The sequence below is a fragment of the Cebus imitator genome, unplaced genomic scaffold (genome assembly GCF_001604975.1).
Source record: "Cebus imitator isolate Cc_AM_T3 unplaced genomic scaffold, Cebus_imitator-1.0 Scaffold642, whole genome shotgun sequence".
In the NCBI taxonomy this organism is placed as follows: Eukaryota; Metazoa; Chordata; class Mammalia; order Primates; family Cebidae; genus Cebus; species Cebus imitator.
In genome coordinates, this window is record NW_016107957.1 from 664,300 (window position 1) to 688,208 (window position 23,909).

General features: G+C 38.1%; 1 protein-coding gene across 8 annotated transcripts in view; it reads left to right on the forward strand.

The window, feature by feature from the left end:
* LOC108295491 (utrophin) overlaps nucleotides 1–23,909 on the forward strand; it is a 308,974-nt gene that overhangs the window by 178,773 nt on the left and 106,292 nt on the right. For 7 of the 8 annotated variants that reach the window (XM_017517718.2, XM_017517721.2, XM_017517722.2 and 4 more), the window contains 7 exons: nucleotides 563–650; nucleotides 5,699–5,940; nucleotides 6,105–6,285; nucleotides 8,092–8,237; nucleotides 9,549–9,761; nucleotides 18,955–19,068; nucleotides 19,692–19,847. In XM_017517718.2, coding sequence (XP_017373207.1) covers nucleotides 563–650; nucleotides 5,699–5,940; nucleotides 6,105–6,285; nucleotides 8,092–8,237; nucleotides 9,549–9,761; nucleotides 18,955–19,068; nucleotides 19,692–19,847 — 1,140 coding nt within the window. The remainder of the gene's footprint in view (nucleotides 1–562; nucleotides 651–5,698; nucleotides 5,941–6,104; nucleotides 6,286–8,091; nucleotides 8,238–9,548; nucleotides 9,762–18,954; nucleotides 19,069–19,691; nucleotides 19,848–23,909) is intronic. The other variant, XM_017517716.2, reaches the window with a different exon arrangement.

Below are 23,909 nucleotides of genomic sequence, written 5' to 3' on the forward strand. Positions count from 1 at the left end.
GATTAAAGGCACGTGCCACCAAGCTTGGCTAATTTTTGCATTTTTAGTAGAGATGAGATTTCACCATGTTGGCCAGGCTGGTCTCAAACTCCTGACCTCTAGTGATCCACCTGCCTAAGCTTTCCAAAGTGCTGGGATTGCAAATGTGAGCCACCATGCCCAGGCTATCCTTTTCCCTTGTTAGTTAATTTTTGTTCAGCAATCTCTGTCATAACACATTCAATTATTTTGACCCAAACATTATTTTTATGGCGTGGCATACTCAGGGTATGTATGTGAATAGATATCCTGGATCCAAAACATAATTTTAATTTCCTTCTGATAGGAGCTTATAATTATAGTGTACTTTTTTTTTCTTACAAAAGAAACCAATGTTTTGTAGTTGCTATGATTACTGTTTGAATTTATATTTTCAGGTTTAAAGAGAATGTAGAAAGGACATTAAACCTATTTTCAGGTTTAAAGAGAATGTAGAAAGGACATTAAACCTTAACATTTAAAATAGCAACATTATATTGAGAAGAAAGTTTGCATTATTCTTATGTTGGGACTTCATTTCCAGGTATTAGAAAAAGAACAGAGAGAAAGAATCCCCAGACTAGGTGAATTAAACCAAATCGGACAAATCCTTGTGGAACAAATGGGAAAAGGTGAGATTCTTGATTTTTTTTCCCCATATTTTTTAGATGGTAGCATTGAATAATATTACAGTTTGCCCTATTAAATATCTCACTTTAACACTTGAATCCTCTGTTGGCTACAGAAATGGTTTTCAAAAATGTTTTTAGGCAGCAGAATCTTTTAAAAAATGAAACTTTATTCTGAAGCTGATTGTGAAAAAATAGATAATAGCAAAGTTTTTCTGATTTTATATGGGGTCAGGGCCAGAGACCCTGATTCCTCAGCAAAACAGTTAAAATCCAGTCCACTAGTATCGTATATTTTAAAATGTATCCTTTGGGTTTATATATTGGGAATTTGCTTTGCAGGGGGGTAGCCAAAGAAAACTTTACTTAGGCAGCATTTGAGAAATGAAGTTACATTAAATTCATTACGGATATTTGATTTTTGATAACTTTAATGCATTATATTTATTTAAAACAGTATTTTTATAGTTAAGTTTGATAAGGTGTTACCTGTATATGAAATTTTTAACTGCACCGAAGCCTTTTTCTTTAATTTTGCTGTAGCTCCCAGTGACTCAGAATAAGCTAAAGATTAATATTCTTCATGTGCAGTTTTGCATATGAATCTCTCTTCTAGAGAAATGTTGAAAGACATGTTTTGCACTCCCTGTTCATTGGTCTAATAATGGTAGACGCTTTGGGAGTCTGTTGTAGCTCTCCTTGACACCTATGCAGATACCTGGACAGAATTAGGAATATTAGTTTGACAAGAATCTTTAAGGCCGTAGCATTTAATTTTTTACTCTTTGACTTTTTGTTATGGAAAATATAGCTGTATACAAAGCAAATGAAATACTATAATGAACTTCCTTGTATCAGTTACCTGCTTCAACAATTGACAATATTCTGCCATTCTTTAATTATCTATACCTTTATCTTTCCATTGCCTCTCAATTATTATTTTTACAGTTTTTTTGGAAGTAAAATTTACTTACATTGAAATACATGACTTAGTCACCCTCCTCCATCCAGAAAACAACTGTTCATGTTGTTTTGACCTTAGATTATTTTGCCTCCAGCCTTTAACAAATATGTTTATTTAGTATGTATACTGGTTATATATGTGTATACACACACACATGCACACAAACATATACACACACAAACATTATATATACACACACAAACATATCAATATATACACATACACACAAAATATGGAATGATACCATGTGTGCAGTGTATGTCCATTTATTTTTAAATTATGCAAATGTATTATCAATCCGTATATTATTAATAAAGGTTAATTTCTTTAAGTAAATTAAATAGAATAGTATTTAATATTTTCTTTCAGTATCCACTCTAGCAGACTGTCTTATTTATTCTGTATTTGGGCATCCCACTTGGAGATTACTCTTTCCAGTATTTACTTGAAGAGATCCAGAGATACAGATGATAACTTCCCTTGAGATACTGGTTCATTCAATAATTATAATGCTTTGGGTGTTGAATTTATTTCCTTTATAATAAGCATAGTTTTTTAACTTCTACCTCAACATTTTACCTGGTGACTCTGACTTTCTGGTGTGAATATGGGACAACTTCTTGAATCTGTGTACTGAATTTACTCCCATTTCTGTCAGGTTTTAGTCAGTGTGGCAGAATTATGAAGACGGGGAAGACTTGATGTAGATGAGAAGTTGGTGTGAGGTGACGATAATAATGAGTAACAGTGAGTGGAGGAATGGGCAAACTTGGATTCTCCTATCTTTTTCTAGTTTCTTATCCTTTGGAAAGTCTTGGAGCCCTTTTGTTTTTTTGTCTTGGTGTCTGGAAAGTGAGGGAGTTTATGAGCTGACTCTTAGCTATTAGTTTATTAGCCGACTATTAGTTTACTAGCTGACTACAGCATTTGCTCCGTAAAATATTACCATAAGCAGGTCCTAAACAGGCACACCCTGGACATTGAATCCACATGAAAGTGCTACTTGCAAAAGGCCAAATGTAGCACTGGAGAATAGATGGCGTGTGGCTTTTGTTACCGAATGTATACTTGTCCATTTTCATAGGAAACCTTTTATATTTTGCATTATCATTTTTTTCAAACATTGGTGGAATTAGAAATGCATTCATTAGAGGACCCTAATACTTTCTTTTTTTAAAAAAAATCTGTTTAAAGATTTTTTAATTTTTAAATTAAAATTTTAATTTAAAGGGAAGCTGGGAAATGGGGGAGCTGAACTGAATAAAGTCTGTATGTTCCAGGTCAGTTAGGGAGGCATGTCAAATTCTTTAGTAAAACACATGTTTGAATAATCACGTCACTGTTTTTCTGAAACCAGTTCTATCCAAAAGCCCACCATAGCTAATTCCGATAGTTCTTTCCTGCCTAATGTGTTTTATTTAAGTTTTGCGATATCTCATTCAGTATAAAAAGGTTTTTAGAAAATAAATCCTGTGGTTCATTTGATTTTCATAGCTGTTATACTTGGTTTTCTTTGTTTAGCTTATCTTGTTCCTAGAGATCCTCAACCAATAAAATACAGTAGTTGGCCACCTGGATAATGCAGCTTTATGAATTGATGCCCACGGTGGTTGACTAAGCATACAAGCCCATGAAATTTGGTGAAGGTCCTATGTTTTGTAAACATTTCCCTTGATTCCAGTAGTAATAGATGGAGCAGTATAAAGTCAAGTGAGCCTAAGTGGCAGGAATATATTTTCTCTCTTTTAGATAATTAATAAAATGATATGCTGTTGATTTTGCCTTTTGACTAGTCATCAAGAACTTTGTGTTATATATAAACAGAAAATTTTAAACTCTGGATCTCTGTGAGTAAAACAACTGTTTTTAAGACAATGTGCAGTTTTCCTTTTATAAGATGTAAATTGTGTTTGAATCATTACCGGATGTCACTGTAACCAGCAATATCTCACATTTAGAGAAAGGGTGATTCAGATGTTTAAAACTTTTAAAGAGGCAAAACGAATGGCTTGTAAAGACACTGTCAGTGAATAAATAACTGAAGTTTTTTTTTAACTGCCCTTGTTCTTGAAGTGAGCACCTCTTTCTGGTTTTCTAGATGAGTAGTAATAATTTTCCATCTCAGAAATTTTATTTACCTACTTAATTTCTTCCTTGATTAGTGTAAATTGTCCAGCACAAAGATGATGTGGCTGATGTTACTATTCCTTTGCCTATCTAGAATAGAAATGACGGAGCAGAGGCACAGCCCATGTCTCCATCGTTCAGATTGTTAGGAAAATGGTGATTTGTTTTGTATACGCTTTCCATTAACAGGGTGATGCAGCGTGGCTTGTGGTGTGAATGCTCTGCTTAGGGTCTCATATTCTATTACCTGAGACGTGGTGGTGAACAGTGAACTTCTGCAATCGACAGAGGCAATACATTCAAATTATAGCATGATATGCTCTCATTTATAATTTTCAGTGGACACAATGTATTATAAAAACTTTCAAAGTTGCATTGTCTGTGGATCATACGTGACTTTTTGTTCTTATGCCTTTTTTTCAGTTCAAGCTCTCATTATCCTGGATTTTGATTACATATGTTTACAAGGCACAATTGTTTCGTTGCCTTCCTACTCAATAAAAATGTGAAGCCCATCCTTTCATTATGCATGTTCTCCTCTGAATAGAAATATTCCTTTGAAGATTTCCCATACTTTTTCATAGTCATTTTGGAGGATTTGAAGGTATTTTAGATGAAGGGAAAGACTATGATAAAACCTATCATTGGCCGGCTGCGGTGGCTCATGCCTGTAATCCCAGCACTTTGGGAGGCCGAGGTGGACGGATCACAAGGTCAGGAGTTCAAGACCAGCCTGACCGACATGGTGAAACCCCGTCTCTACTATAAATACAAAAATTAGCTGGATGTGGTGGTGCGCCTGTAATTCCAGCTATTCAGGAGGCTGAGGTAGGAGAATCACCTGAACCTGGCAGGTGGATGTTACAGTGAGCCGAGACTGTACCACTGCACTCCAGCCTAGGCGACAGAGCACGACTGTCTCAAAAATAAACAAAACAATCCCTATTATTATATATAACTTTATTATTTTTAGGAACATTCTCTACTTTTCAAAATACCAGACAAACGAAATGATAAGATTTCGGTAATAAAAATGGTGGCATTGTTTTCCCTGATGTGTTTCTAAAGCAGATCATCTTATTGCTGCCTCGGTATTTTGGTATTTGCTTACCTATGTGCAGGGTGCCCAAGGGGCTTGCTGATGCTTCTAGAGCCCAGCTGCTGGCTTAATATCCCTGCACTACCAGGGTGCTTCCCAGCATAAGGCATTCTTGCCATTCATTTCTTAATTTATAAGATACCAAATTCACAAATCTTTGGTCACCAAAGACTCGAGGTGCCTCCTAGATTTTCTAGCCAGCTGCCCTAGACAGATCACTGTAGTTGATCTTATTTCACTGGCTCAGATGATAAACTAGCAGAGTGGAAGCATGCCATGGATGGAAACATACATTATCTAGAAAAGGCAGTGACTGAAGTTCTACTGATCTGCCTTTTGCAATAGCCACACTGCTCCTGAATCTTTATTTATTTATTTATTGAGATAGATGTAATCTCACTCTGTTGCCAGTGGCATGATCTTGGCTCACTGCAACCTCTGCCTCCTGGCTTCAAGTGATTATCCTGAGTAGCTGGGACTACAGGTGCCTGCCACTGTGCCCAGCTAATTTTTGTGCTTTTAGTAGAGATGGGGTTTCACCATGTTGGCCAGGATGGTCTTGATCTCTTGACCTCGTGATCCATCCTCCTTGGCTTCCCAAAGTGCTGGGATTGCAGGCATGAGCCACTGTGCCTGGCCTGAATCATTATTTTAAAATGCCCTCCTTCTTTGGTCAAAGAATTGAAATAAGTGTAATTATTTTGAAGTGCATCATATTTTTTGTTGTATTAAAAGGGACGTAAGAAAGTGATCATTATATGTGACACTGCCTCACTATTCTGAATGTTAGAACATTTAGAATAAATTCAGGACACATTTTGTAATATATAGACTGTTTGCTTATTTTTTATGTCTGCATAGAAGGCCTTCCTACTGAAGAAATAAAAAATGTTCTGGAGAAGCTTTTTTCAGAATGGAACAATGTATCTCAACATTTGGAAGATCTGGGAAAAAAGATTCAGCTACAGGAAGATATAAATGCTTATTTCAAGCAGCTCGATGAGCTTGAAAAGGTCATCAAGACAAAGGAGGAGTGGGTAAAACACACTTCCGTGTCTGAATCTTCCCGGCAGTCCTTGCCAAGCCTGAAGGATTCCTGCCGGGTAAGGTGCCAACCACCTGGAGCATGGAGGAATTCTGTGTTTAGCCCTAGAGTTAAGGAGGGTGCTTCTTATATCATGAACTTTAAGTTAATGCTGCCCTGATTAACTTCCGGTGAGGATGTTCATCTTCAGTGAGTTATGTGACCATATTTTCTCTTCCTTAGCGGGAGTTGACAAACCTCCTTGGCCTCTGCCCCAAAATTGAAATGGCACGTGCGAGCTGCTCGGCCCTGAAGTCTCAGCCTTCTGCCCCAGATTTTGTCCAGCAGGGCTTCGATAGCTTTCTGGACTGCTACCAAGCTGTACAAAAGGCTTTAGAGGATCGTCAACAGCAGCTAGAGAATGGTAAACCCAGCAATTTTAATATCTCCTCTATCCGTTTGCCTTAATTTAAAAATGATTCCCCACATTTAGAACTTGAGTATATTTGCTTGCTTTGCACCAAGCTTCTCCATTTTCTTTTGTGCCTGTTTGTTCAAAGTCTTAAAGTCTCCTTTATTCAGATTCTTTTCCAGATTCACTCCTTTTTGTAAACATACAAGTTTCACATGCTCTAAAATTGTATCAGTAGGATATAATAAATTTTTTTTTTTTTTTTTTTTTTTTTTTTTTTTTTTTTTTTTTTTTTTTTTTTTTTTTTTTTTTTTTTTTTTTTTTTTGTGGAGACAGGGTCTCAGACTGTCACCCGGACTGGAGTGCAGTGGTGCAATCACAGCCGCAGTCTTGTTGACCTCCTGGGCTTTAGTGGTCCTTTTACCTCAGCCTACTGGGTAGCTGGGACAAAGGCATGCACCACCACGCCTGGCTAGATTTTTTATTTTTTTATTTGTTGTAGAGTCAGGGTCTAGCTAAGTTGCCCAGGCTGGGCTTAGGTGATCCTACCACCTCAGCCTCCCAAAATGTGGGGATAACCAGTGTCAGCCATTGTACCTGACCTGGATATAATGCTTTTTAAATAGGGTTTTTTTCCTTTCCTTTTTTTGGAAAAATGAGTGTGATTTCTTCTTTTGGTTGAGGAGGCCACTTAATATCATTGCTAGGAGAATTAAAATGACTGATTCCTTAGTTCTGTTTCCTCAAAATGGTTAAAGTTTTAGCAATACCATACTCTCTTTTAAAAGAAGTCATATTCCACTATCAGATTCAGAAAAATTTTAGAGTTCTTACTTTTGGAATATGCTTGGTTTTGGAATATTCACTATTCAACGTTTTGAAAGCTCATCCCTCCTACATTACAGTATTTACTTCCTAGCCGCCATATGAGTTAGGAACTGTGTTGCATAGTGCATTATGATTTTGGGTAGTGCACATTGAAAAGCTCCACATGCAACCATAGCATAACTTCAGCAATTGCAGATTGTGTGGTGACTGGAAGTATCTCCGTGTGTGCATATTAGGCAAATGTGTCATGTTGCCTGTCTTCTGAAAGTGCATCTGCACAGCATGTCTTTGTTTCTTGAATTCAGTTATGTGAAATAAATCTTCCAGGGTACCTGTTTCTCCACTTACCGGTACACACTATGCTTTCACTTTGGACAAGGATCAGTAGGCGGTTTAACTTTTGCTGATAGTTGGTTTCACCTCTTTGTGCTTCAAGAGAACTCACTTCCTTTCCACCCAAGTGTTACTTCCACATGATTTTTACATTAGTGATGGAGGTAGACACTGTTCCAGCTGGCTGCTGCACTCATTATTTCTCAATGTACCTGGGCAGCATGCTGGCAGTATTTCCATATAACTTCCTCCACTCTGTAGATGGGTTTGTCTACACGGTGGAGCTTACAGCAAGACTAGTTGAGGGGATCTGTGTTTTCTTTCATTCTTTGTGTAGCTATTAAGGAAGAAGAGATCGTATGGGACAAAAGGGACAGTGTTCCATCATCAGAGAGACATTTCATCATGAAGAAATGAAGAAAAATTATAGTGGGTTAGTTAATATTTCAAATGTCAACATCTGCAGGAATGAAGTCACTGTCTGACTCTCAGAAATGCCAGTGGAATGATCTATGTTATTAATTTACAGAGACCCTTTTACATTTTAATCATGGGGCCTCCTTTGCCATGTATTGGAATTCACTTAGGATAATGGTATATGTAATAATACGGGTTCCTAACAGGATTTTCTCAGACTAAATGTTTTTGAATAAGCAGAACTGAAGGTCCAACCTGGACATGCATATCTGGAAACGTTGAAAACACTGAAAGATGTGCTAAGGGATTCAGAAAATAAGGCCCAAGCATCTCTGAATGTCCTTAATGATCTTGCCAAGGTGGAGAAGGCCCTGCAAGAAAAAAAGGTAATTCATATTTTCCGTGTTAGGACTCTTAACACTCCTTCTAATATCTCCTCTTATATATTTAAAAAAATTTTTAAATAAAAAATGGATCAGTTTTGTTTAACATTGGTCCAAATTTATTTTCATGATTTGAAGGGCTTGTTTGACCTCACATAAAAGAAAATACAGTTATTAAATATTTTTTCATAGAAGAAAAGCATACTTTCTCCTTCTGCTTAAAATCTCAATCTGTTCATAATTTGCTAAAATATCTGTAATGAAAGGAGGACTATCAGTTGACCTGGTTGTTGTATATTTTTTTCTGCATTGAAAAGGAATGTTTCCTTGGTCATTTAGTTGAGTAGCCCGATGGCTCTGTACTATTTTATCAGATGAAAAAGAGAGCAGCCATTGACCACTGCACACTTGGCCCATACTGGGTGTGCTGTCCCCTTGGATTTTAGTGTTGAGAATCCATTATATTGCCCACACACAACAACTCATGAAGAAAAAGTCTTAACTTTTATGATTATGCTCACTTTTCATGAGTTTTCCACATTTTTTTTTGTTTTTTGAATTCCAATTTTTATTTTGAGTTCAGGGGTACTTGTGCAGGATGTGTGGGTTTGTTACATGGGTAAACGTGTGCCGTGGTAGTTTGCTGCACCTGTGTATTAAGCCCAGCATCCATTAGCTATTCTTCCTGATGCTTTCCTTCCTGCCACCCCCACTCTCCAACAGACCCCAGTTTGCGTTGTTCCCCATCATGTGTCCATGTGTTCTTATCATTTAGCTCTCACTTATAAGTGAGAATGTGTGGTATTTGTTTTTTTTTTTTTTTTTTTTCTGCATTAATTTGCTGAGGATAATGGCTTCCAGCTCCATCCATGTCCCTGCAAAGGACATGATCTCGTTCCTTTTTATGGCTGCATGGTATTCCATGGTTTATATTTTCATGTTTTATATGTACCACATTTTATTTAGTCTGTCATTGATGGGCATGTGGGTTGATTCCTTGTCTTTGCTATTGTGAATTGTGCTGCGATGAACATATGTGTGCGTGTATCTTTATAACTGAATGATTTATATTCCTTTGGGTATATACCCAGTAAGATTTCTGGGTCAAATTGTATTTCTGGTTCTAGGTCTTTGAGGAATCATCACACTATCCACAATGGTTGAACTAATTTACACTCCCATCCACTGTTCTTTTTAGATAAAAATGCTTTCTAATGGATTTTAAAGTGACTTTTGACTTTATATAGCCCATTTTACTATATCTGTGCAGACACATTGTTGTGTTTATTTTTAATCTTTTAAAACTTTTTCCAGGCCCTTGATGAAATCCTTGAGAATCAGAAACCCACCTTACATAAACTTGCAGATGAAACAAAGGCTCTGGAGAAAAATGTTCACCCTGATGTAGAAAAATTATATAAGCAAGAATTTGATGATGTCCAAGGACAGTGGAACAAACTGAAGGTCTTGGTTTCCAAAGATATGCATTTGCTGGAAGAAATTATTCTCAAACTCAGAGCTTTTGAGGTAAATCCAGAGGTCACTTGGAGTTTAAGTTTATTACAGAGTAAATAGTAATTATCATTTAAGATTCACATATTTATTATTTGAATATTTTGCATTCTTTGTAGACCACATGTCTTACGTATTTAAGTTGGGACTTACCAAAGATGTACTTTTAATGTACTGGAGAGCACATTTATTTCCTTTTGCCTGGAAGCAAAGTCAAAAGTAGAGTAAACTGGACCTTGAAGATAAGAGAAAATTGCTTAAAAATGGTCAAAATAACATTTCAGGCATGAAGGGCCTCTGTGAAATACAGACTGTTGGTTAGATTATAGTGGTAGAAGTAGAAGTAGTAGAAGTGGCCCAGGGAGTAGCAAATAGCTGAATACTTGAAACTACTTCTTGCAGGTTCATTTGAAGTCAAATGTCAGAGCGAGGCCATCAACAGACAGTGTCAGAGTGGGAAGGCGAATAGTTCCAGGGACATGAAAATTCAAAAGCAGGATCCTTCACTACATCTGAAAATGTCAAGAGATGTAGCAGTGATAAACTTTAAGAAGAAAGGATAAATGTGAGGATGTATAAAGAGAGAGTCAGCGTCAATAGAAGCCAGTGTCAGACAGGACAGGTTGGATATTAACATTCTGGCCATGAGAAGGATGGAGAAGCAGAATTTCCAGGTCACCTGGTATTTTAATAGGAAAGTTCTTGGTGGGGAATGAACCAATCAGACTCTCCCTGCCAGACTTCCTATCCTCCCAGTGACTCCTTACCTTGGTCTTTTTTTCCCCCATCAGCTAGGGATCTTTGTCTTTTTAAAATTTCTTATTCACTGATGTATGCCAAGATGTACTCCTGGCTAGAGCAATGCCTGGCACAGAGAAGGCCTGCAATCAATATTTTTCAATGAATGAAATGAAATTAGCAATAGGAGATTTAGATTTGGATATATCTCTATATATCTATCTATATGTATATATAGATTCCCTTGGAAGCCAAATCCAAATATGTGTAGATATATCTCTCTATATATAGAGTTATATCTGTATATATGCATATATATATAGACAGAAAAAAAATCTAAATCCGAATCTACATATATTTAGATCTAGATACAATATATATAACTTTACATATATTTGGATCTAGATCTAAATATTATATCTACATATATTTAGATCCAGCTCTAAATATATATAGATTTGGATTTAGACGCTAAGTGAATTTGTATAAGGAATGTTGTCCCCAAAAAAGTGGAAAGATTGAAAGTGAAGACAAAATTAACGAAAGTGTATGTTTTGAAAATCAAAGTCAGAGAACACGTCATAGAATAGGAGCTGGAAGGCCTCACAGATTAGTGTGGAAGAGATCCCACCAGATTCTCTGGTGACCACTGAATTTGGAGGGGCGTTCCTTGATTCAGGAATTAATGGGCGTTCAGGAATTAATGGGCAGTTTCAGCAAATGATCAGCAGTTGATACAGATGGCGGGGTTGTGTGTATATGTGGGTAGCTGTATGTGATCATAGTGATAGGTGGTAGTTTTTCTCTAGGTGTAGGTGCAGTTCTAGATGGAGATCTCATTCAAATAAACCAGTAATTATGGAGAGGAATGTGCTATGTGTGGGTTAGTATTTTTGACTCATTTACTTTTTTTTTTTTTTTTTGAGATGGATTCTTTTGATCTGTTGTCCCAGGCTAGAGTGCCATGGTACGATCTTGGCTCACTGCAACCTCTGCCTCCTGAGTTCAAGCGATTCTCCTGCCTTAGCCTCTTGAGTAGCTGGGACTACACTGCACCCGACCCATTTTACTTTGTGATGGTCCCACTTCTCATTGTGTATTATGAGTTATAATTGTTTCCAACTTGAGAATTAATTGAGTTGTAATTGTTTCCAAAATGAGAATTGACCTTTTCTATAATTCTGAAGTTTTTGGTTATGGTCCAAGCATTGGATTATCAGTGATTCTCAACCAGGGGTGATTTTACCTTCCAGACGACACTTGTTAATGTCTGGAGACCTCTCTGCTGTCATAATTGTGGGAGAAGGCTTCCAGTGGTTAGAGGCCAGAGATGCAGCTGAACATCCCACCATGCACAGGACAGACCCCCGACAAAATAATCATCTGGCCCCAAATGTCAGTAATGCCAAAGTGCAGCAGTGCTGGATTAAACATTTCCCATCTTTTCAAAAGATCATCCCTTTGTTTTCAGATTTAAATCCAAAGTGTAAATGGAGATTAACCTCATGGTTAATCTTTTTTTGACTCTTAAAAATATTTCTTAGGGTTAGCTAAATGTATGCTGATATTTCAATATGGAACTTAAAAAGAGTAAGTATTCTCCCAAAACACAGAAGAGTCCTGTGGTTATAGTAATCCAGCTTTAGGCTTTGGTGGGTTGTTGTTATTAATGTAACAAATCTAGGCACTAAAAGTGGTCAGTTGAGGTGTGTGCCAAATGTTTATTTCCTTTAAAAATATCGGACATCAAATATATGTGTCTGGATATTTAAGTGTCTGTTGTTACTGTAGCAGATTTGTAATGTCCAGTTATTTTTTTATTCGCTTCTTGTGTACTAACTGCAAGATTGTAGCTAAGGAATATAATGTCTGTATTCCTTAATTGTGTAACTTCTTCATTGAAATACATGTTTGTTTTTTTTAAAGTCAAAAGAAAACTTTTTGTTTTTTGCTTTGTGGGACTTGCTGATTACGTAACTACTCATGATTTACTTGGAAAAACTTTAAATTTCAGCCCCCCCAAATTATTAGATAATTATAATAAATATTTATTTGCAAATCATCATTTTCCCTTTTTCAATGATCTGATTTTTTTTTAGGCATTTAATTATTTTTGTCTTTAAGACATGAAGCACAGTAGGTTTTAAATGCAATGCCAATTTATAATAATGTTTCTTACGAACAAAATGGTTGACTTGTTTATTCTTAAAATGCATTTTTCACTATATAAGTAGTACGTGAAGCCTACACATTATGAAGAAATTGAATACCACAGAAATACACTGAACATTTAGAGTTCCTGTTTTTTCCCCAATACCATTTTCTTTCCTAGGGGCAGCTAATATTAACAATGGATTCTTGTACATTCACATTAAACAAGAAAAGTTGACAAATATTGCTGATTATAATCATTTTTCCCCCACACTATAGAAGCAAATGATATTGGAACTTCATGAGGGACATTTAAATCCATAGTACAGATAGAGGTCGAAGGTGAATCCCACTACTTAATAACGTCTTTCATTGATTCAGCACATTTAAACTTTGAAAGTGTTTTCATGGTTGTGTGCTTGCTTTTTTTCTGCTATCCTTCAGTACTTGTAAGAGGCTGTGAGTTGTGTGCATATTTTCATTTTCTGTTATTTGTTGGCCTCGCAGTGTTTCTCCTCCTCTGCCTACATTTCCTTTGTCTCCATAGCCGGTTTGTTTTGTGCATGCAGAGATTGGACCTACATACTCTTTTTCATTGCGACATGCTCAAACACATTCTGAAATTACTTTTATTTGTGCCATGCAAAGCAATGATCTCCATTCCTGTACTTAGGGGTAAAACATTCGTCGGTACTTTTACTAACTAATGTACACCTTCCAGGTGACAAAACACTTGAAAATACAAGAAATGGGTATTTCTTTTTTCCATTATTGATTTTGCTGGCTGGATTTTCATGTGAATCATGGGGATAAAATATTATAAAATCTTAAGAGGCTGCTTATATATCTCTTCTCACCAGCAGTAATATATTTGGATTTAGGGGCTGCAAGGTATTTCATATTAAGTATTTCCTTTTCCCTATTCAAGAGTTCCTGCCGTGTGTATAACTGGGAAATCATGAAAAATGTCCCCAACACACACACAAAGCTGTCTTCTATTTTCCAGCGCTCCAGCCTGCATTTTTAGGCTGCTCCTCCTCCTCCAGGCCCTTCCTTCTGGGTTCAGGCTCTCATGTGATCTCTTGCCCTGACAATTCCATGACGCTTTAACTCTGACCTGCACTTCCTGTCTCTTCTCTCTGGAATTCATCTTCCACACCAATACCAGAGTTGTACTTCTGAAAGGATCTGGTTTTCTTCACCATTAATACAAATTAATACAAAGTGCCATTAATACAAAATGTCCCTTTCTTGTCCTGAAGCCCTCCCTGCGACTCCACTGTGAGCTGAGACAGGTGGGGAGAATCGGGTGGGCGGGTCACCAAACACTACTCTAGATTATTGCCTTTCTCCGGAAATGTCACGTACTTGCTAGGAATTCACATCCTCCTCCTCCTCTCTGCTCACCTGTCTTCAGCCCACCTCACCACCACACCCACAGCTGGAAAATCACTTCCTTCTCTGCGATTCAACTGTGTGTCATTGACACCTTCACAATGACCCAGCTCAGGCCGGTTTTTATGGTGAGAAATGTGTGTCTCTCCGCCCATGAGGCGTGAGCTCTTTGAGGGTTGGATCCCTGTATGGCATAGAGCAAGTAAGCAGATGTGAATGTAATTGGTGTGTCGGGCCTCTCTAGTGAGAGTGATTTATACAGTCTAAATGCCTGCTTATCCTAAGTGGCAGGACACCTGTGTAGTCACAGCTCTTCCTTCGATTGTTGAACAGTCAAAGGCACGCAGGAATGGACTCGCTGTGACCCAGAATCTGGAAGGGGGCGTGCTCGAGTTCCAACAGGCAGAACCAGGTTTTGAAAGTATTTTAGGGAAATACTTTGGAAAGCATTTTAGGGAAAAATGCAATGGTAAATACTTTTTAAGAGGAATATTAGTGCGGATGATTTAACCCTTTTTAGGTAACATATAATTGATATAATTATCACATAAGGGATTTTTTTTCCTCATTTGTGAACACATTTTACTGAAGGGAGTATTCATATATTCCTTACCTTAGATTTAAAAACTTTATTAGTTTTTGGTAAATAAGTATAGTAGCAATGTCATTGCTTGTCTTCCCTACTAAGTGAGAGAGCACATTTTCAAGGTTGTATTTTTGAGGTTATTGAATATTGTAAAGTGAAACAAAATAGGAGCCTTACTACCTTAAATGACTCTTTTAGTTCTGGTTTCTCAGTTTTTCTTTTTTCTTTCTTTTTTTTTTTTTTTCCTGGTCTATGTCTTAAAAAGCTGTGGACATTCCAACAGATGGGGGAGGAGCAAAAGAAAATGCCAAGAATTTAGCTGTAATCAAGTCTCCGGAGATAGCTGGGTACCTTGGAATCTTACTGTCTTAAATCCAGATTTACCAAGCTTTAAATTACCTCTATCCTGAGCTCACAGGATGAGGGATGGGAGATGAGGTGAGACAGGGTCAAAGGAATTGTTCTAATGACCTTGCCGGTCCTTTTCTGTGATCCCATACCAGGGTGTTGCCCATCTGAAGTGCTTAGAAATCATTGCTTTTGAGCAGTAATGGTCAGCATGGACTTTTGACCCTTCCACACTAGAATATTTGATATTTCGATTTTTAAAACATACTGTATTAGTAATTTTACATTTCTTTGAATATTTGTGAGTAAAAATAGGAATGAGAAATGGCAGCCCCAGATTAGTACTTAGTTTATTTATTTTTTTGCATGTGAAATAATGACATTTGCTTCAGAAATTTACTAGCAGTTTTTGTATTTTGTTTTGCTTTATAAGAACTGAAGTCTCTTAAGTATGTGTGTGTGTGTCTGTTCTGTAAGCAGATGGAGGTAAAGAAAAAAAATCATCATTATTGTAGATTAGAAGCTAATAAGTGCATCAGCTGAGTAATTTTTAAACAGAGAGGGAAACACTATTTTTACGTGAGCTCTTTTACATTCTTTGTAACAAACCTCTTTGCTATGGAATTGACTTAAAGACGAGCAGGGCTTTGGTATGTTTGAAAAGCACAGGACACATCTGCTACAGGTTGATTGTGACAATACTTTGCTCAGGGAAAGAGGAGATAGGATAGGGAGAATGGAAGGCAGAGCAGAGCTCTCTGTCTCCTGCCGTTTCCTGTACAGGCGTTAGGTAGCACTGATCTTCAGGACTTGGTAACCCTTCCCATGCAGTGTGCCACGAGGTGGAAATGTCGAGTGAATCTGCTGCTGCCAGGAACTTCTAAAGGGTGGGCTTTTCCTCTTGTCCTGATTCCCTCCGATGAGCTGTATTTGGCCAGGTCTAGCCAGATTTATAAGCAACAGCTGTTTGAACAGTTACTTTGAAACAGTTACTGGATAGAACAAGCATTAATGTTGGCAGCAATTAAAAAACTGAAACCGAAGCTTACGATGCTTACGCAGACACATACTCATCCTGGCTGTTCATTCCTATGGTGCCTCTGATGGGACATAAACACCAAAACTTGGATGTGGTAACTCTTTTATGGTCTTAATCTTGGTAATAATAAAGCAGTAATAATAAAATATTTTTAATCTTGGTAATAATAAAATTATTATTCTTGGTGTTAATCTTGGTAATAAGACAGCTACTATTAAGTGCATTGTTCTACGTTGCAGTCTCTGTTTTTCAGAATGATCAGATAAGATTGTTGTTTCGATTCCAGTTTTACAGATGAGTTACTAAGGCTCAAAGAAAAATTAGTTTCTCAAGGCCCCATGGCTATGCAGGTGCTGAGCTTGGTAGTCAGACCTTAGCATTTCTTTATAGCCCTTTTAGAACACATTGTGGTCAGAATTACACGCAGGATTTTTAGTAGTGAAAATATTCTAGTGTGGCTTTACAGATTCCCTTCTATTCCCTTTGTCCTTGTTGAACCTGGGAGGTGGAGGTTGCAGTGAGCTGAGATCGCACCATTGCACTCCAGACAACAAGAGCAAAACTCCATCTCAAAAAAAAAAAAGTGCAGAATGGAGACTAGCAGTGCAAGAATCTGTGGTGACAAGTTAAATGGAGAAATTTTAGAAGTTGTATTTTATGAACTCTTTTGAATGTATTCACACTTTCTCTATGTTTGCACTTCTGTCTTTTTTGGATGCCCCTCTCTACCCATCCTGAGTGTGTCTTCCCAAGAAGCCTTCTCTATGCTAAGATCTTGGAATCCTGGAGCAAACACTGAAGAAGTCACCTATAACCAACTGAAAATATCTAAGAGTAGCAAGGACCTCTGGATATAGTGTCAGACAGGTTGGAGAAGAGAGGAGGAAGCAGCTTGGGGAAAGCATGCAATGGGGCTGAAACGGCTTTCAAAGCTGTGCCAAGAATAAACGAGATGCAGAAGTGCTTAGGCAGGATGGTATGATATTAATGAAGGACGCAGAACAGTTTACCCAGATAAGCACTTTTTACTTGCCATCTTCATCAGAGAATGGCCTTCAAAACTAGAAAGGACAGAATAGTCATTATTGAGGGTGCTTTAGAGCCTGAACTAAGGGGACCACATGAAAAACCACTCAGAGCTCCTATAGATGCATACATCTGCATCACAAGTGGAATTTTTACCCATGATCTCAGGGTCACTCATGTCATAATCTTGTGAGAAATTACCGGAAAAATAGAGATGGAGGAATGTCCTAATTAATAGGAAACATTAGTTTCTAGAAGCTGAAGACATAAAGTAAGTTTGATAACAGTTCCTGGCCAAACTGTAAGACCCGATAACCGACTAGAGATCTTATATGTGCTTAGGAAAAGAATGTGGTGGTCACCAGGAATCAACATGGATTCCACTAATAGGCCTTGCCCAGACTCATTCCCTTTAAGTACTGCCTTCTTTTCTTTTCTTTTCTTCTTTTCTTTTCTTTTCTTTTCTTTTCTTTTCTTTCCTTTTCTTTTCTTTTTTCTTTTTTCTTTCCTCCGTCTCTCCCCCCCTTCCTTCTCTTTCTTTCTTTGGAGGAGGAAGTCTAGATTATTAGATGCACAGAGTAATAACATCTCACATTTGAAGATGCTCTCTCATTTACTTCAACTACTGCTTACAAATGAACTTTCTTGGCAAGTCTTGATTTCACCAAAGTATTTGAGATAATCTCTGATAACCTTATAAAAACTAGTTAGATCTTTGTGATCGATTCAAACATTATAAGGATCGGAATAGTTGGTTCTGGGTTACGTATTTTAAGGATGTTAAAAAATTGATGTAGTTTCTAGAGCCTGTTGATCAGGGTAGTGAGAGCAATACCTAGAAATCATGTCCTACAGACATCATGGAACGAAGTGGGAGCGTGTAAACTGTGGAAGACTGGAGAAAAACATGGCGGCTTCCCACCTATGGGAAGAAATGACAATGACTTCGGTGTTGGAGCTCAAACTGCATCTACTTATTTGCATTCTGTTTTTTTCCTTTTGAGACCTACTTTCACTCTGTCTCCAGGCTGGAGTGCAGTGGTGCAGTCTCAGATCACTGCAACCTCCGTCTCCCAGGTTCAAGCAATTCTCCTGCCTCAGCCTCCTGAGTAGTTGGAACTACAGGCGTGCACCACCACGTCCAGCTAATTTTTGTGTTTTTAGTAGCGACGAGGTTTCACCACGTTGGCCAGGATGGTCTCTATCTCTTGACCTCGTGATCCGCCCACCTTGACCTCCCAAAGTGCTGGGATTACAGGCATGAGCTACAGTGCCCAGCCCTTATTTGCATTCTTTAAAGCCCAGTTCCAGTGTTACCTTCTCTCTAAAGTCTCTTTCTCTTTGCAAAATGTTTGCTTTTGCATTTGCCTTTGAACCCCTATCACCATGCATAGTAACTGGATTGTATATACAGTGGGTGCTTAATAAATGTTGGGTGAAAGAATGGAGCTGAGCAGTGGTCTGTGCAGGGTTTTCAGATAAAAAGGCATCCAAACAGCAGAAGTGACAACCATCTGTTGTAGTCCCTCCACCGTGCATTTGTTTATTTCTGCTTTGAGTCACTAACTTTAGAGAAAAATTGTTCTAAATTATATCAGAGCAAAATATTTTATAGCTGATTATACCTAGAAATGCATTTTTCCCTGTAATTTGCATTTTAGATCATGGCTAATGCTTGGTTCACTGGAGAGCGTTTGGAAATGTTTAGAATGGTTACTAACCTGTCATCTTTTGAGAATTTCAGTCAAGAATGAAAAAAATAATTATTTTTAAAGTTGGAAGTTTTAACAAAAGGAATAAAATAAATGAAAACAATGCTATCAGAGCTTTAAAAATGACCTTTGTTCCAGTGGCGATGGATCTTGAGATGTGGTAGGCTGAACGTCACAGAGTAATATCCCCCTCTGTTATCATGTTTGATTTAGGCTGATTCAACAATCATTGAGAAGTGGATCGATGATGTGAAAGACTTCTTAATGAAACAGCAGGTTGCCCAAGGAGATGACACAGATCTACAGAGGCAGTTGGACCAGTGCTCTGTGAGTTCTGCTGATCTGGGGAACTTGTCATAAATAACATTTTCTTTTTTTTTTTTTATGTGATTTGCTGCTGTTATTAAAATTGTGAGAATATAACATAGCATTAAATCTAGATAAAATATCTTTCATCTTAAAGCTTTTATGACTTTATAGCTAACAAAAGAATGACAGAGTCTTCATGTTTTTATTTTCGGCCATGGTGATAGATTTCTGAGAGGTTATAGAATAGAGAACAAGAAGAATTTTAGTTCATTAGGAGTCATTGTATATTGCTTTTCTTGTGCCACATGGTGAGGATTTAAGAAAAACATATTTAACAAATGAGTTTGCCAGTAGTAGTGCATGCAGTTTATATTTGGTGAAATCATCAGGCTTCTCTACATTAATTAAAAGACTATTCCCTACTGAGAGTCAAGTATTTCCAATCTAATTTAGCAGATGGCTGTATCAAGCACCCAGGTGAAATGAATTTATTAAGGCACAATATTTCTTAAGTAGTTAGAAGTACTGACTCTTAAGCAGTCTGCTTCTATAGTATTTCTAGGGAGATAAGCAGACAGACGATGATTATGGCATCCACTTGTATAGTAATGAACCCAACATGGCTTCTTTTATGTGTTCAGGCATTTGTTAATGAAATAGAAACAATTGAATCATCTCTGAAAAACATGAAGGAAATAGAAACTGATCTTCGAAGTGGTCCAGTTGCTGGAATAAAAACTTGGGTGCAGAGAAGGCTAGGTGACTATCAAACCCAACTGGAGAAACTTAGCAAGGAGGTGAGTTTTTTAACATTACTATCTATGGTTTTCAAAAGATGTAGACTGTAGCTTCTCTCAACTGACTACATTTATTATGACCCATCCAGTTCATAAAACAATGGTCTAGAATAACTCCAGCATGGGTTGTGAGTTGGGACAATAAAAGGCATCATTTTTTAAATTAAGAGAGGATATTAATTGTCCAGTTTGACTCAGGGCTTACCCATTCTTTTCTGAAATCTGGTTTGACACACACTTATGACATTTGCTTTACCCCTAAAACACTTGAGTGTGACCATTTATTTTCTTAGCAAATATTTCTTAATCAGTTGCCATGTGCCAAGCATCATTCTAGGCACTGGAGGTACAGCATTGAACAAGGAAGAAGAAACTCCTCATTAGGAGCTTACATTCTAGTGAAGCAGATGGATAACAGATAATATGGAGGAATGGCAAGGAGTTACGGCTAGGTGGGTTATTTCAAATAGGGTGTTCAGGGAGAGGCTTTCTGAGATGGGGGCGTTTAAATAGAAAACTGAGTAAAGTAAGGGACGAGCCTTGTAAGGTTCAGATAAGAACATTCAGGCATGAAGAATAGCAAATTTTAAAACTTTATGGTGGGAATGAACTTGGTCTGTTTAATAAAGAATGAAAGCAGTATAGCTGGAAAAGAGCAGAGAGGAGTTAGGGGGTTGGAGAATGGTAATATTTGAGGGTAGAGGAAGGCAGAGGATGGATTAGCTGTGGCCTTGGAGGAAAGGACTGGGATTTTATTTCAAGTATGATATTACACAGAAATTCATTTGAAGATTTTGAACAGGGACATGACATGTGATATTAGATCTTTTAAGATCACTTTGGCCTTTTGTTTCATTTTTTTTTTAGCAATGGTGCCTTGCTCTGTCACCCAGGCTGGAGTGCAGTGGCACGATCGTAGCTCACTGCAGCCTTCCTGAGCTCAAGCAATCTTCCTGCCTCAGCCTCTCGGGTAGCTGGTACTATAGGTGTTTACCACCATCCCTAGCTAATTGTAGAAATATTTTTGGGCCAGATGCAGTGGTGCATGCCTGTAATCCCAGTACTTCGGGAGGCTGACGTGGGTGAGTTCTGGAGTTTGAGACCAGCCTGGGCAACATGGTGAAACCTTATCTCTATAAAAAATGCAAAAAATTAGCCAGGCATTGTGATGTGAGCCTATAGTCCCAGCTACGTAGGAGGCTGAGGTGGGAGAATGGCTTGAGCCCAGATGGTGGAGGTTGCAGTGAGCTGAGATTGCACCACTGCACTCCAGCCTGGATGAAAGAGCCAGACCCTGTCTTAAAAAAAAAAAAAAATCATTGTAGAAATGGGGTTCTGGCTCAATGCCTTGGGAGGCTGAAGCAAGAGGATGGCTTGAGGTCAGCAGTTCGAGACCAGATGCCAGTCTGTTCAGATGCTGCAGACCTTAAGCCATCCTCCTGCCTCAGCCTCCCAAAGTGTTGAGATCAGAGGCATGGGCCACTGCACTTGGCCTCTCTCTGGCTTTTGTGTGAATAGTTTGCTCTGGGAAGGCAAGAATGAAAACAGAAAGAATTCTCATGAGGTTACCACAGTCTTGGAGAGAGAGGATGGCCCCATGCACTAGGGAGGCTAGAGATGTAGTAACGGAGGGCATGAGAAATATTAGGTTTGAAAATAAAGAGGAGACCTAGGTAAAGAATTGGATGTGTGATAGGAGAAAAAGTGAATGGTCAGGGATGGCTCAGGATTTTAGCACAGCTTTCACTTTGTGTGAATTGTGGTGCCATTTACCGCAATAACGAAGGAGAAGGTTCTGTAGGTGTAAGTGAAATGATGACTTCCGTTCTGAAGGGTTAATTTGATGCTAGAAGCTAAAGAAGAAAGATTAGTAACCAGGAATGGGGGTTCCCAGATGCTAGGTGGACAAAGCTTTTCACAGTGCCTAATGCTGAGGATTGCTGGGGCCAATCAAAACTGAAAGTCCAGCTTTGAATTTGATAAGAAGGAGGAATTTAATAACGAGAAAATAGGGTCAGAGAACTGGTGGGAAAAAAGTCATAGTGAAGAGTGTCGAGGAACGTATGGGGACTGAGGAACTGGGACACCACACATAACCGATTTTGAGAAATTCCTCTCTTCAGAGGAGCAGAGAAATGGGTGGGTGCTGGTGATAGGAATCCAAAGAGGTGGTTTTGTCATTTTTAATAATAAGAGATACTGCAGATATTTGCATGCCAAGTAGAAGGACCTCACCTAGAAAAAAAAATGATGATGCAGAAAGAGATGGAGATAGGAGAATTTCTCAAGTGAGGTCTGCGATTATGCAAGGATGAGATCCACCATCTAAGTTAAGATGTTGGCTGTGAGATATGGCTTCTTTGTGGTAATGGAAGGGAGGAAATGATAGGAAGAGTAGAACTGGGAGGTATCCTCTCCCGATTGCTTTGATTTTTGTTAGTGGAATAATAGTGAGGCTTTATATAGCTGAAATGAGTGACAAAGGAGTGAAAATAGAGGATTCAATGTGAAATACAGGCATACTCATGGAGATAGTGTGCATTTCTTAATAAAATGCTTTTGGCTAACGTTTGGATCAGAAAAATTTATATTTGCATAACTGAATAATTTGCTTTGTTTTTGTTGTTTTACCCCAGCTAACTTATTTTCAACATGTTCAAACGTAAAGAAAAGTTAAAAGAATGATAAAAAGGAACAGCTATATATCCAGAGACTTGCTAATGTTTTACCACATTTGCTTTCTCTCTTTCTGCCCTTTTCTTTCTTTTTTTTTTTTTTTTTTGAGACAGAGTTTCACTCTTGTTACCCAGGCTGGAGTGCAATGGCGCGATCTCGGCTCACCGCAACCTCTGCCTCCTGGGTTCAGGCAATTCTCCTGCCTCAGCCTCCCTGAGTAGCTGGGATTACAGGCACGCGCCACCATGCCCAGCTAATTTTTTGTAGCTTTAGTAGAGACGGAGTTTCACCATGTTGACCAGGATGGTCTCGATCTCTTGACCTCGTGATCCATCTGCCTCGGCCTCCCACAGTGCTGGGATTACAGGCGTGAGCCACTGCGCCCGGCCTGCCCTTCTCTTTACACACACACACACACACACACAAACACACACACACACCCTTTTTTTGGTACTTTTGAACAGGAAGTTGAAAATATCATGCCACTTCACCCCTGAATACTCTAGCATGATTCTCCATGCATGAAGGTGTCCTTCCGCAAAACCACAAAACCATGATCACACTTAAGAAACATAATGTTACACTCTCATCTCTTATCGTAGCTAAATTCAAATTTTTCTTGATATGCTGTAATGTGATGGCATATGCCTTAAGGAACTGGGGTTTTTGAGAAAATAAATAGAGAAAGTGGTTTGGAAGTGGCAGTGAAGATTGAGGAAGGTGATGAATAGGTTTGTATCTTGGTCCGTCCGCCCATCCATCCATCCATCCATTTATCCATCCATCTACATACATATGACTACAAAGAATTCATTGTGAATTACTGATTCAAAACATGGGAATAAATATATGCAAAATTTAAAATGTCCTCAGCAAGGAGATAACCACATGTGTGAATAATTATTTAGAACGTTCCCAGATGATTGCATTACATTGACTAGCAAAATGTTGAAGTAGTTTTGGACAAACATAATTTTGCCAAATTTTCATTTTGCTAAAAAAGGACAGGCACATCAAACAAATCAACAAAGATAGTCTATATTTCTTCTATTATATTCATGATATCCTGAAAAAAAAAGGAACATTTTAATGTCAAAAAATAGAAAGTATATATTCTCAGGATAATTAAAGATAATTTTGAGGGTTTTTAGTTGTTGTTGGTAAGCGTATGGTTGCGTCTTTATTTTCTTCCTTTATCTTTGGATCTGTGAAAATTATATAGCTGACTAGTGTTCAAAAAGTACTCGTACAGAGAATTTTCTGGAAGTGAGGCCCTGGAATCCCTCTCTCTGTTTCTCTTTGTGTGTGTGTGTGCATGCCTGTATTTTAGTGAAAAGCTCACCCTGATGATCAGCCGGGCCTGGGTGTGGGATTGTGAGTGTTGCT